Source organism: Scaptodrosophila lebanonensis, unplaced genomic scaffold (assembly GCF_003285725.1).
Source record: "Scaptodrosophila lebanonensis strain 11010-0011.00,11010-0021.00 unplaced genomic scaffold, SlebRS2 tig00001410-arrow-pilon, whole genome shotgun sequence".
Lineage (NCBI taxonomy): Eukaryota > Metazoa > Arthropoda > Insecta > Diptera > Drosophilidae > Scaptodrosophila > Scaptodrosophila lebanonensis.
Window position 1 is genome coordinate 208495 of NW_022060738.1, and position 14515 is coordinate 223009.

Consider the following 14515-nt stretch of genomic DNA (forward strand, 5'->3'; position numbering starts at 1 on the left):
TCTAAGTTTTGAGAGAACGTTATTCCACCATGGCACAGTTCGGGTTTTTTGTAAATGTTGTGTTTTGAGGGATTGTAAGATGTGCACTTTGAATAAAAGTTTTTTTAATGAGGGCTGCTTCTTTATTTGCTGGTAGGAAATTTGGAACTTATATTGTCAATACTTTGTTCAAATGTGGTCCAGTTCGCAGATTTTAGGTTAAATGTAGGCTTAGCAGTAAAAGGAGTGTAAGGTTGACTGGTAAATAATGAAATTTTAATTGGAAAATGGTCGCTCCCATTAAGGTCGTTTAAGACTTCCCATTGGATGTCGTTAGCCAGACAGGCAGAACTAAGTGATAGGTCGATGTGTGTTAGAGTGTTATGTGTCGAGCAATGTGTCGGAGATTTGTCATTTAGTAGAATAAAGTCGGATTGGTCTATGAATTTGCTGAGCACTTTGCCTTTAACGTTGCTTTTAGGTGAACCCCAGCTTGGGTGCCAGCTGTTGAAGTCTCCCAGCACAATAGTTGGGCAAATTTGGGGACCAAGTACGTTTTCCAAACTTCTCTGGGAAAAGGATTTATTAGGTGATATGTATGCCGAAATTAAGTGTAATTTCTTTTTGGAGATGATCTCAATACCAATTGCATCAAAGTCAGAATTGAGTTGTAATATAGTGTGATTGATTGAGTTGTGTACCAGCAAAGCTACACCACCATAGGAGTTGGAGCTATTTAGTGTTAAAAGTGAATAATTTAGTGGGGTAGGAAGGAATAATGTATTGGTTATGTGAGTTTCTTGTAGAGCTACTATATGATACTAAGTGATTTCTGCGTCACTGTCAGTGGTGCTCATTTCGTTATCTTTGTTTCTAACAGTTTTAGTATTTATTGATGATGTCTGACTATTAGATGCTCTCTTTGCGTGGGAGAGTTGGTAGTGCTTAAGGAATTATTGATTTGAGGAGTTGTAGGGATAGTTTTTGTTACAAATGAGTATAGAGTATCATTGTTTTGGTGTGTGCTATTGTAAATGTTTAAAGCTGTTTTATTGTCACATTTCTTATTGGTTTTTATGGCTTGAAGCTCCGACTGTTTCAGAAATATTGGGCATTTTCTGTCTGTAGATGAATGAAGGTTGTTTTCTTGGTGATGGTCTGTGCAACTAATGCAGCGTTTTGGTTTAGGTAGGTTAGGTTAGGTTAGGTTTCGGAGGTAATGTGGGACGTTTCACCACAGATCCAACATAGTTGTTCATTGCGGCAGAATTTTTGTAGGTGTCCAAAGCGGAAGCATTTGTTGCATCTCATTGGTTGTGGTATATATTGGCGTACAGGTGTGCTTTCGTACCCAATCATGATGTAATCGGGAACTTCCAACGCAGAAAATGTTAAAATGTTTCAATTAATTTGTTGTCTACTTTTTTAAGTATTTTGCGTACAGCTGTGACTTGTTGGAGGGTTAGTTCACGTACAATTTCTTCTTCGCTCACCCCACGCAGATCGTTGGAGTAAATAACGCCTTTAGAGTAATTAAGAGTCGCATGAAGATTAACAGTTATGTTTATAGTTGGTGAGAAGGTAGTGAGCTTAAGGAGTTTTTGGGCTTGAATGTTGTTTTTCGTTTTTAGCAGTAGAGTACCATTTCTTGTTTTATTGCAAAACTCGAATGCTAGAGAGAGAAGCCTAAGTGCACTATACGTTCTTCCTACGGCATTATTAACATGATTATGCCATGATAGTGTCTCTTTAATGATTATCCCTAAATTATTTGCCTGCTTTACGTAATCAATAGGTTCGTCTTTCAGTTGTAATTTCTCTAGATTATGTGAGCTAATTTTCTATTTATAAATTACCAGGCATTTTGATTTTTTGGGATTGACCTCCAGACCATTTATACTCGCAAATTCACTGATTTTCAACAGATCGTTATTACAAGCACTTACACATTCTTGTAAACTGTCTAACGGACGGCTAACATACAACTGGGCATCATAAATATCGCAATTTGACACCGAACATGGAAGGTCGTTAACATAAATAGAAAATAACAGGGGTCCTAGCACTGAAACCTGTGCGACTGTCTGCCACGATCGGTCGCGAGTTGAGGATCGCCTCCACTTCCACCACCACGGTTACCAGCTCGTCCTGCCGCAGCGTTGCGCTTCCTTCCTGCCTTTAGCAGCAATGTCTCGGCGGACTTTACGGCCGCCTCCCATAGGCCGCCGAAATGCGGCGCGCGGGGCGAGATGAACTGCAATGTTATTCCATTTGTGGCAGCAAATGTGCCAATAGCATCGTTGTTGGTACTGCAGCTGTTGCGGAGCTCCTCCAAAATGCGTGTAGCACCACGAAATTGGTGGCATTGTCCGAATATAGTCGCTTCACAGGTCCAGGGCGGCCGACAAACCTAGACAGACACATTATAAACAAGTTAGCAGTCAGGTCTGTCACAACATCAATGTGCACAGCTTTGGAGGCAAAACATACAAAAACCGCAACATACATCTTGACCGGGGCTCTGCCACGAATTCCCATCGAGACAGGTATTGGACCACAAAAGTCCACTCCGCTCACCTCAAATGGCCTACAGCCATGTAATCGGTCAGCGGGCAAATTTCCCATTATTTGGCTTGCTAGGATTGGTTTATACCTAAAGCAATGCACACACTGTCGCACCACTGCGCTATAAGCTTGTCGCGCATTGACAAGCCAAACTTGTTGGCGAAAAATGCTAACGAGCGCACGTGTACCAGCGTGGCAATTAGTGCGATGTAAATACTGCAAGTATAACATCACGAATCGGAATCCCTTTGGCATAAGCTGTGGAAATTTAGCATTATGAGGCAATGGTGCCTTAAGCAAGCGACCGCCAACTCGTACCAAATTGAATTGACGATTTCCCGTTCAAAATGGACAAATAAATGGATTTAATTTTTGGTACGAAGGCTGCAGGATCGAGCACTTGTTTAGCTTTGAGATCTCGTCTGCAAAAGCTGTGTGTTGTACTATATGGACAACTGCAAAAAACGTAAACTCTAATTCAGCTGCTGCTAACACAAGTGACGAGCTTGAATTTGTTTTTCCGTTGATGAATCGGAATACGTAGCATAAAGTGCGGAGAATCTTAAGGTACGACGACGAATTTTCAATAAGATCCATGAAGGGATTTGAGCGCTCATCGGCCACGATGAGAGCCGTCGCGCTCTTACGCTTCTCCAGCGTTGACTGCTCTTTGGTCAGCTCGATATGAGAATTACGAGGCCAAGGGGAACAATCTAGTTTTAATAATCGTGGACCCTTAAACCAGTGCGAATCAGTCAATTCGGCCGTGGTGCAGCCACGTGAAGCCAGATCTGCTGGGTTATCTGCTGTCGGAACATGACTCCAAAATGCGTCAGAAGTAAGCTCTTGAATATTTGCAACTCTATTTGACACGAAAATATTCACATGAGCTTTGTGTGCTTGCAGCCAGTGCAAAACTACTTCCGAATCGGACCAAAAAACGACTCGCTCTATTGGCATATGCAGAAGTTGCCTAACTTTGTCCCACAGCGTCGCTAGCAGCTGTGCAGCACAAAGTTCCAATGGCGGAACCGACTTGGTTTTTAACGGCGCGACTTTGGACTTAGCTGTCAACAAATAAACAGCTACGTTCTGCTTCTGTTCTACTCGAACGTAGAGACAGCACCCATATGCTCTCGTTGAGGCGTCAGCAAAGCCATGGCATTTTTCTTTTTTGGAGACGCCGACGTATCGGGGTATGCGAATCGACTCCAGTGTATCAAAAGAGCTAGTAATAGAATTCAAGTCTTTTAATAGATGACTGGGAATTTGGTCGTCCCAAGATAATTTTTGAAGCCAAAGCTCCTGCATTAAAATTTTTGCTCGCGTAATTATTGGGCACAGCAGACCAAGTGGGTCGTATAGTTTCGAAATAAACGACAGTATCGCACGTTTAGTAGGCGATATCTGAACAGAAAGGTCTCGACACAGTACCTGAACGCATCATCACGAGGACTCCAAACTAGTCCTAGCGTTTTGGTATCCTCCTGATGGCCTATAAGAAGATCGTCAGAAGGCTGAATTTGAAACTGTTCTCAATTTGATGACCATTTGGTGAGCATAAATCCAAATGGCTTTAAAATTGAGTATAGCTCAATATACAGCAACTGCAACTCCTCCGCAGTTTCTGCACCAGATAGCAGGTCATCCAAATAAAAGTCGTTGGCCAGAGATTTAGACGCCAATGGATGCGAATCTGCGTGCAGCTATATGTTACCGTGCTCAAACGGTATATTTTAAGTGGTTCTGTGGTATCTTTTTTCCAAATAATCAATGGGAAGTTGCGTTGTGATTCCATGACTTCGACTTGCCGATACATTTTTTAAATGTCAGCGGACAAAGCAAACTGCCGAAGTCGGAACCGCAACAAAGTTGAATATAAGCATGGCTGGATAGTCGGTCCAACCATGAGTATGTCATTTAACGACACTTGGGACGACGTCTTGCTCGACGCGTCGAATACAACTCGCAACTTTGTTGAGGTGCTTTGCGGTCTTAGCACGCACTGATACGGAATAAAATAGTGCGGCTCTCTCGGGACCGTGTTGTCGATTGCGTTCATATGTCCCAAGGATATGTATTCAGTCATGAAACTTATGTACATGGCTGCATGGACAATTTCCTTTCCAAGGCTAGAAAGCGCCTTTTAGCTGTTTCATAGGAGCTGCCAAGTGACTGCGGACTGGACTTAAACGGCAACGATACACTAAGACGGCCCGAGGGCAAGCGAGTGAAAATCATTTGTTCTGAAGTATATAAATGTGAGTCAGTCAAATTTGGAACTTCTTCCAACTCCCAGAACTTGCGAACTAATGCATCTAAGGAACTTTGTTCATTATAAAGCAGAAAACTCTGCTTCAAACTAATGAGCGAAGCAGAAAAAAGTGCAGATGAGTCAGCAGATCGACAACGCCCAGCTACAATCCAGTCGAGTGCTGTAGCTTGCAAAGTCGGCGACTCACTGGATCCTTAAATTTGGCCTTCTCTTAATAGGTCAAAGAATACATCTGCGCCAAGAAGCAGATCAATGCGTTGCGGCCTATGAAACTGAGGATCTGCTAGTTCCAGATCTTTTGGCACGTCAACGTTGACAATTACCTTTTCAGGCTGGTATGACGAAATAGTGCTCAGTACACCAAATTCTGTCATAAAATCAAAAGTGCTACTACAAGACGCAATTGGCGTCTGCACAATGTGACGAACTGCAGACTTGCGTTTACCAATGCCAAGCAAATTAATATTTTATTTCTCTTTTTTAAGTTGCAAAGTTTTGGCTAGCTCCTCTGTCATAAAATTGATTTGGGGCCCTGAGTCGAGCAAAGCCCTAGCAAATTGGTAGGAGCCCGATTGATCCATTACACGGACCACTGCCGTAGCCAATATCACTTGAACAGAAACGCTCGTGGCGTGATTAACAGCCGAAGTTTGGACTGGCGTTTCAGCTTGCGCCACAAATGTGCAACTGCCAGTGCTATTTTTCTACCTTTCTTTGACGCATCAAAATTTAGTTTTTGAGTCCGGGAGCGACCAGAAGATGATTCCTCAGCAGATAAGTGCTGGTAGCGTCTGTTGAGAGATGCCTCGCAGTCTTCCCAAGACGGAAGTTTGCTATACTCGAGGCTCTCTTCCCACTTTGAACGAGTATTGGGATCAACTTTACTCATGACCAAGTGTATGAGCATGACGTTAGAAATTTGTTTGTCATTGCCTAAGGATAGCAGTGATTCGTAGCTAGCGCGAACGTTATCAATCAATGAACGCAAAGAACTAGCAGACGAGCTTTGCATTTTCGGAAGGTCAAATAGTTTGGCAATGCTATAAAATACGATAAGACAGCTGTTGTCGTAAACGCGCTTCAAAGCTGCCAGTGCCTTTGGATAATTTTCCTCGGTAACTTGATAAGCCTTGACCGTTCCTAGTGCTTCTTTCTCTAAGCATGACAGCAAATGATTAAACTTTTCAATATTTGAAAGTGATGCGTCATTGTCCACTAGATTTTCAAACAGCCCAATGAAGTTCTTATATTCCGAATAGCTACCACCAAACCGTGGCAACTTCATTGAGGGCAACTGTTTGCTATGCGAGGATGTAAATATTGTTAAATTCACTACGCTGTCCCTATGAGGCTTTGGCCGTCCGCCTTTGCTCATCAAAAGCGCTTTAGTTGAGACGCAGAGAATCTCCAAGTCTGACACTAAGGCCGGATCACTATGGCCGGATCAATTCTGTCTAATTCTTCCTGCAGGTCAAAGGCTTTATCAATGTACCAGGACAAAATTTCCAATCGGCACTCAACTTCCGCGACAAATTTCCAACCAACGTTTGGATATGTGCTTATGTATTCTGTATGTACGAGTATGTACATATGTATGTATGTATAGGATAGCAAACATAAATAAATAAATGCAATTTTCTACGCAAATATATGTATGTATGTATGTTTTCTTTTAAACTTTATTTATTGTATAAAGCTCCAACAGCTATGCGTTAGTAATTATACAGGGTGCGCCATCTTTTATGTCGGTATGTAGATATTGAATAATTTTGTCATTAGTGAACCGATTGACTTGAGTAGAACGGTGTTGAAAACCTCAGCTCAAGAAATTGTACAGAACCAAATTAAATAAAAATATCTCATACTTAAAAATCGGTTGTTTATTTTCAAGGATATTCAATGTTTACATACCGACATAAAAGATGGCGCACCCTGTATTTCTTTAAGTGAGATGCCGACTGCCAAATAAATCACGGTCTACTCTATTTGCTAAATTTACAAATGAGTATAGCATATAAATTTGTGCATATAAATTTATTAGTGAGTTGCACAAATTTATATGTGTACATATATTTATGCACTTGTATGTATGTACATATGTGTCGCAACTTGGCGTTTAAATGCACACACAAGTCGGCAAATGTGGCCGCAATTTATTTTTCGAACTCGTTACCTGATGTGAACTTCCCTGAAAATTGTGGCAATTCCTCGGTTGGGAGTGTAGCCAAACGTCCAATTGTCCAGGAGAACACCGCCAGTAATCTCGCGCAGATCGAAGACACCAATAGGATCAGTACGACGACGGCAATCGCAAGTCGAAAGCCGAGTCGATGTTAGATCCAACGAGGGAGTAGACTCCAGTAGTCCACCCGGGGGTGCCAAAATGTTCGGCTTTAAGTCGGTAGCTTGCCGGTATAGCAAAAGCAAAAGATTCACAAACTTTTATGTAAAAGAAAGACGGTGTCATTCTATGCGCGATTTATTGGGCTAAGAAAAATAACACTCGCACAGCTTGACTTCAATATTACAAATGTGGCTTTAATTGTAGCGAAGCTACATACAATACAACGACCGCCGCCGAAAGCACAACATAAGAGCGGCAATTGCAATTATGCTGCTCGCAGGCAGCTGCAGTGTATGACAATTTTCTCTTTACTCTTTACTACTAATGCGTTGCTTTCAATTATAATTCTCTTAAATATCTTACAACTAAGTGAAATGCCTTTACACAGGGTTCGATCGAATCAGTGCGGCGAAGCGAGCACATTGGACGTTCAGTTCCCATTAAGAACTACGGCGACGAGAACAACACAAGTTGAGCTCGAATACAAGCCATGTACAATAGTAAGGGTGGGATCGAACCGCGTTGTAGGGCTAGTTGGACGCATACCAATTTCGGTTGGTTTGAACAGGTCACTGAAACATGCTGCACTACGCAAGGTTCGTTGAGAAATAAACCAGTCATGCGCTTCAGGGTTAAGGAAGAACCATTTCAAGAAAGGTTATAACATATAAATATATGGATATATGTGTTTAAATAAGAAACAAACACAATATTTTCTTAAACAGAAGTGAGCTTTATGTGGTTACAGGCCGAAGAATATGTAGAATCGCACTGATGTTGGGGGTTGCATCGAGCATATATCAAACGTCGCATTCGGCATGTCTGAGGTTGAATCAGATTGGGGTGAACCCAAAATGTGGGTGATGCAAAAAGGCAAAATAAAAACAAGTAAAAAAGCTAAAGTCGGGTGTCCCGACTTTGAAATACTCTGTACATATGTTTACAATAATTATAGAATTTAAAAAAGCTAAAGTCGGGTGTCCCGACTTTGAAATACTCTGTACATATGTTTACAATAATTATAGAAATTAAAAAATGAGAATTAAAAAAAATTTTTGATCGATTTCACCTCTTTTGGTATTCGAACTCACGTAAAGGGTGCATAATTGCACATTTACATAACAATTGTCTGAGTAAACATGTGTGCAGTCAACCAAAGCACCAGCATCAACAACAGCCGCGGGAGTTACCATTTCGACCACATCCGAGATGGCACTGCCAAAACCACATACCGTCATTGGTTCCTGATAGAAAAGACCCCCTGTATTTGTTCGGAAGGCTCGACTACCCTGTTTTGACCGTACACCGAAAATGCAAATATAAAGAACTGAGAGATGGTTGGTTATAAAAGAGGCAGTTCCGATTATTCAGTCTCTTGTGGAGGACGTGTTCGACCAGCTGCTAAAAACTGACAAAAGCATAGAGAAATAGTTGAATATAATAGTCTCTGACTACATTAAAACTGAAGAGAGCATGTTATTTTAAACAAATGCGTCCAGAAGTCAAGCATCGAGTACTAACACCAATGTTTATTGGTAAATGGCGCAGTCGTTTTCTTTTTCTTTCCGAACCAAACCTCCCGAAGATGAAGAAATTAAATTAAATTTATTCGGTGTATACTTAAGTCACAAAACGCTATTGAAGTGCGAAGCGAGAAGGGAGCAATCAAACATAAAGTAAACACAAAGTAAAAATGTTACACTAAACATGCATTTCTACGCGAATACATATGTATGTGAATTCTTACATATGTATGTATATAAATTGCATTGCGGCAATATGCAACGGAATACTTGAAAAATATTTATGTGTGTGGATATGCAAAAAATGTGCTAGTGCTGGACGTCATGGTGAAGACTGTATGGTGAAGAAATGGCGCCGAGCCGCAATTCGTTGGGCGCGAACAATTACTGCTTGTTCCAACAGGTCACTGAAAGAGTTGCGGTTCATTGAGCAATGCCCAGGTTGAGTATAAGCAATTTGCTAGACGCGAATATTTTATGCTCAAAAGTGTCACCTTTCAAGTAAACTCAATCAGCCGTCTCGTTGTAGACCTCGAGCTGCCCTACGTGTTGACGCGAATTTATTGTTCGAACTGATCACTAACATGTTGCAAAAGGTATGTTCAGGTCAAACCGAATCGGAGGCGGACAAATACAATAGAATATAGAAATACAAAAGAAAACACACGATGAATAAAATGTATGTATACAAGTGTCGCGTTGACAGCTAAAGGCAACGCCTGGCAATTGTGTTGCGCATAACATTTTTATTCGTTTTTTTCCCGTTACCCCTCTTTCTCTCGCTCTTTCCCTTCCATCTAATTCGAGTAATCTGTTTTGCGGCATCAAACGCCTCACACACATCAACGTCATATACCTATCCCAGTTCCTCCAGTGCAGTAGCCGTCTACTCACACATAATTACAATGTGCATACGCTAACTGCCACTGGTTTGTCTCTATCCAATTTTAGTCTCATTTGGCCTACCATAGAAACAAGTGATGCAAATAAAGTAAGCATAATTTAAAATGCGCAGAATAACGAATAACAGCGAAAGTGTATATACATGTAATATGATTCCTTAAAGGTTCAATATAAGGAACACGTTTAGCAGTGAATCAAAATTTTTTAACAATAAGAATAATAACAAGTAAAAAAGCTAAAGTCGGGTGTCCCGACTTTGAAATACTCTGTACAATACAATAATCATAGAAAATAAAAAAAAAAACAAATAAAAAAAAATTGGATCGATTTTACCTCTCTCGGTATTCGAACTCACGTGAAGGGTGTATAATTGCACATTTACATAACAATTGCGTCTGTGTGAGTGTATGTATACCTATGCGCATCTATTCGTGTCTGTGTAAGCATTTTCGCAGTCAACCAAACAGCAACATCAACAACAGCCGCGGGCAGCGCTTGAGCAGCGCTTGAGCAGCGCTGCAGCAGCAAATATATTTATGGCTATAACTTCTTGGTAAATCGGTCTATCATAGTGAAACTTGGCATACGGACACATAATTACTAACTGGGGGTATTTGCAAAATTTTAGTTCGAAATTCTAAGAATTACGGGAGTTAGAGAAAATCGCATTTGCGGGGGAGAGGGGGGAGGGAGGGAAATTCCAAAATATACATTTTCTGCGTATTCACACAAGGCATCTTGGACTAAAATTTGGTGTACCTAGGTCTTATAGTCTCCGAGATATAGGCGATTATACGAATGGAAAATCGGGAAAACCCCCATAGGGGGGAAGTGGGCGGAAAATAAAAAAAAATAAAACAAACTCGTATAGAATACACACATAACGCATCTTCGTGCAAAATTTGGTGTCTCTGTCTCTTATAGTCTCTGAGATCCAGGTGTTCATACGGACGGACAGACGGACAGACAGACAGACAGGGCTAGATCGACTCGTCTTGTCACGCTGATCAAGAATATATATACTTTGTGGGGTCTGCCACGCCTCCTTCTGCCTGTTACATTTTTCAGCTCCCGCAAACCTAATATACTCTTGTACATTTCATGTACAGAGTATAATAATAAAATCTAATTATTTATTCAGATCAATAAGAACAAATCATATACATACATACATACATCTGCCCGCAATGCGAAGCAGAATATGCGTAGCTCCGTTATTCGGTTTCTGCTTTACTATCGGTTACGCAGTCGTTGCCTAGTGACGGTAACTGTGAACTTTTGGCGTTTTGCCTTTGCAATTAACATTAAATGGTCAAAACGAAAGAAGAAGAGCGAGCCAATGACTTGCAGTTGTTGTTGTTTTTGGAGCATTATTTTTTAACAATCAAACAACTGTGTTCGATTGCCCAATGTATACACACACATAGACACGAACTGTTGCTTGTTGTGTGTGTGAGTGTGTGTATGTGATGTCCCCAACTATTTGATATTTTTTGTTGCTGCATAAAGTTATTAATGAAAACCCTAATGCCAAATTCACTAAACAAAGAAAAAATTACTTTTAAAAATGTTATATAATTTTCAATTAATTAACATTTCTTGCTCTGTCGATGCAAGACGAATGTACATACATACATATGTAGATACATATGAACATACATAGATGTCCACATATGTATGGACATTCACACATTAGTGTCTACAATTTGGTTTGGCTATTTCAATAGTTTGCACGCAACTACACGAACAGCTGTTTGTATGTGTGTGTATGTATACTTAGTTGTCCCGAACTGTTTGATATTTTGTATTGTTTTTTCTGCCTGTTTTTGTAAAATGCATATTTTGAAAATTCTTGAATGCTAAGTTGTAGATTTAGTTACGTAGATTACATTACCCAAATTTTAAATCGATCGGACTAAATTTATAACAAAAATTTTTCATTTGAAATAGTGAATAAATATTAAAACCCAAATAATTCAAGCTCCAACACAAATTTCGAAAATCCGAGTATGCAGTTTTGTTTGTATTCTTTAATTGATATTAGAAACTAAGTTTTAAGTCGATCGGTTGAAAAGTGCGGATTTTTCAAACAAACTTTGGAGCTACTTTTCCCCCCTTTGGAGCTCGAATTTTCCTTCTTAGTGCGCATCTACACCATGATAGGATACTTGAGCCCAAATTTTAGCTTTCTAGTTCTTACCGTTTGGGCTGTGGGCTGTTGATTGTGTTTCAATTTTTCCACGGGCCCCCCCCCCCCCTCCCCTTTTCATGCCACAGGAAAAATGGTGAATAACCAAGTATACAGTTTTTCTTGTATTCTTTTTGAGAGTATACAAACTAAGTTTGAAGTTAATTTGATGAAAATTGTAGATTTTTCAAACAAACGTTGGAGCCCGTTTTCTCCCCTTTGGCGTTCGAATTTTCCAAAACCACTTCTTAATGCTCACCTACACCACCGAAGACAACATGTGTCTCATTTTCAGCCTCCTAGCTCTAACCGTTTGGGCTGTGCGTTGATTGCAAATAGCTTTTCGTTTACCGAATTTTCCACCGGAAAATCATTATTATTCAGGCCGCAGGAAAAATATTGAAAATCGAAGTATACAGTTTGTATTCTTTGTGAGAGTATACAAACTAAGTTTGAAGTTAATCGGATAAAAATTGTAGATTTTTCATACAAACGTTGGAGCTCGTTTTCCCCCTTTGGAGCTCGAATTTTCCGAAACCCCTTCCATTATAAGAGGGATCTTGTGTCCAAATTTCAGCTTCCTAGCTCTTACCGTTTGGGCTGTGCGTTGATTGCAAATCAGTCAGTCAGTCAGGACAAACTGTTTTATATATATAGAGATATTTTCATCTGCTTTCTACTGAACTGTCTCCTCCTTCCTCTCTTTTCAGCCATTTTCGGAGTCTCCGACCAGGATCGGCTGTGAGGCGGGGCATAGTTTGCCGGACTGGCTAAAAAATCTTCCCCCACTGGGTCCGAGATCCCAATTTTTGTTTGTAACTTTTTTAAAATTTTTAAAATTAGCTTTTAAGTAATTCTAAGCTTATAATCTCTGTAAAGTTTTTCTTTTTTTAACACGCTTTTATTAGATTCACCTGTATGTTTGTATGTATGTATGTAACGGGCTCTTTCAGCGTAATTTTTACCAATTTCCTGAAGTTGAATACGTCAATGCCAAATAGGAACAACAACAACCACAAAACGGAGACCGTCCCTTTGGTTTGCACTGTCATTTTCTAACGGGTTACAAGTCGGACATAGTCTTCGAATCTTCGAAAGATTCTTGTTCGCCCTGCCTACGCGAAGCAAGTGAACGAACTCTGTACAGAAAATCTTGACCCTGCATACTATCTTTGCCACCATCAAACCTTATATGCCAGCTTTGTATTATGCTGGAAACCTTCTGCATAGGGACATAAGAATTTGATATATTCAAAATGTTTGCTTACGATAGACTGAAGGCAACTGGGTTACCCCGTCAGACCGTCTAAGCATAGTCCTTTCTTCACTCAGTTTTTCGCTCACTACGCCCTATCTGTAGTGTCCCTAGTTGTGCACGTATTGTTTTTTCAATCGTGCCCGCCATAATTGAGTTAATATTCTGAATCATGTAATTCTGACTCGACTGTATGGCCGTTTGTACCAAATTTGCTACTTCGACACGATCTATAGCCTTACCATCTCTAGTATACAAATTATCGGGAAATGGTTCTCCTTGTACATGACTCATAGATCGAGTTTGCACGCCCGGCCTCGGAGTTGCTCCTCTATTTCTTGCAGCTTTAGAAATGCCATATGCCTGGGAAAGTAATTCAGTAGCCATGTTGGCTTGAGTATCAATGCTGCCGCCGGCTTTTTGAAGTTCTACTAACAAATTGTTATTTACGTTAGTCAGTTGTTCTGCAGAACAGTCCCGCTAACATACTGGTCAAATCGATTACGTTTGTAGACATTCCATTATAAATCGATTATGAAATTGGGGTTTGCAACATGAAATTTCCTCTAAATCGTTTTAATAAATGGTTTCCTGACAAACGCCACAACAACGGTCTAAATCTAGTAAAGACTGCGTTCTGTATTCGTTACTATGTTGCACAGCCATTATAATAATAATAATAATTACAAAATTCTGATAAAAAAAATTAACAATCATAAACTTTAGGTCCACTACTTCCTAGACATAAAACCATAACCAAACAAAATAAAACAATCTAATCTACAAAAGTTTTCGTCTGCCGTATCTACTATTGCGATTAAATTAATTCTATTGTTGACTTACAATAAGAATTAGCAGTGATATTTTTCAGACCACCAAAGTCTGTGTAGCGATACTTCCAGCCATCAAAAGTGACATCATATGCAAGCTTAGTTTAGATATTATACATTTTCAGCGTGAGAATTCTCAGAGCACAGATTCACTTTGGTCGACCAATCCGAAACTACCGAATTGCAATCGCAGTTCCAAGAGACGAGGTTCTGGGCTCCCTAACCACTTCGCTGTAGACATATAAATCAACTGAACATTCAAAATTGTGAAAATATAGTGGATGGAATATAAGAGCGTTAAGCCTAGACGGTTTTCGGGTATCTATATTTCGGGCATCATCCATTCGGACATCCACTTGTGTATCGGGGTCCTTGAACAGGCTGCGGGTGCCAATGGACAGGCCCCACTTTGGGAGCCACTTGTGTAGTGTGTAGGTGTATTGTCAGTGCTTTATAGGCAAGCCCAATGAAAAATCGCTAGCTTTTTAGCGAAACGACAAGATTTAACTATTTATTAAATGAGACGCGGTGTTCTTTAATTATTAAAATGGCTTTTAATGGCTTGGTATTTGTGCAATAACGATGTTAACCGTGCGAGAAGTATTTAACAAGTGATTTGCCTGCTGCCGCTACAAGTCAGCGGGCCGGCATAA

General features: G+C 40.2%; 1 protein-coding gene across 1 annotated transcript in view; it reads right to left on the reverse strand.

The window, feature by feature from the left end:
• Positions 1 to 6988: 6988 nt before the first annotated feature.
• LOC115630731 (Down syndrome cell adhesion molecule-like protein Dscam2) overlaps positions 6989 to 14515 on the reverse strand; it is a 307894-nt gene continuing 300367 nt past the window's right edge. The window contains exon 27 of the mRNA XM_030527385.1: positions 6989 to 7224. Within this exon, the coding sequence (XP_030383245.1) occupies positions 6989 to 7224 (236 nt within the window). The remainder of the gene's footprint in view (positions 7225 to 14515) is intronic.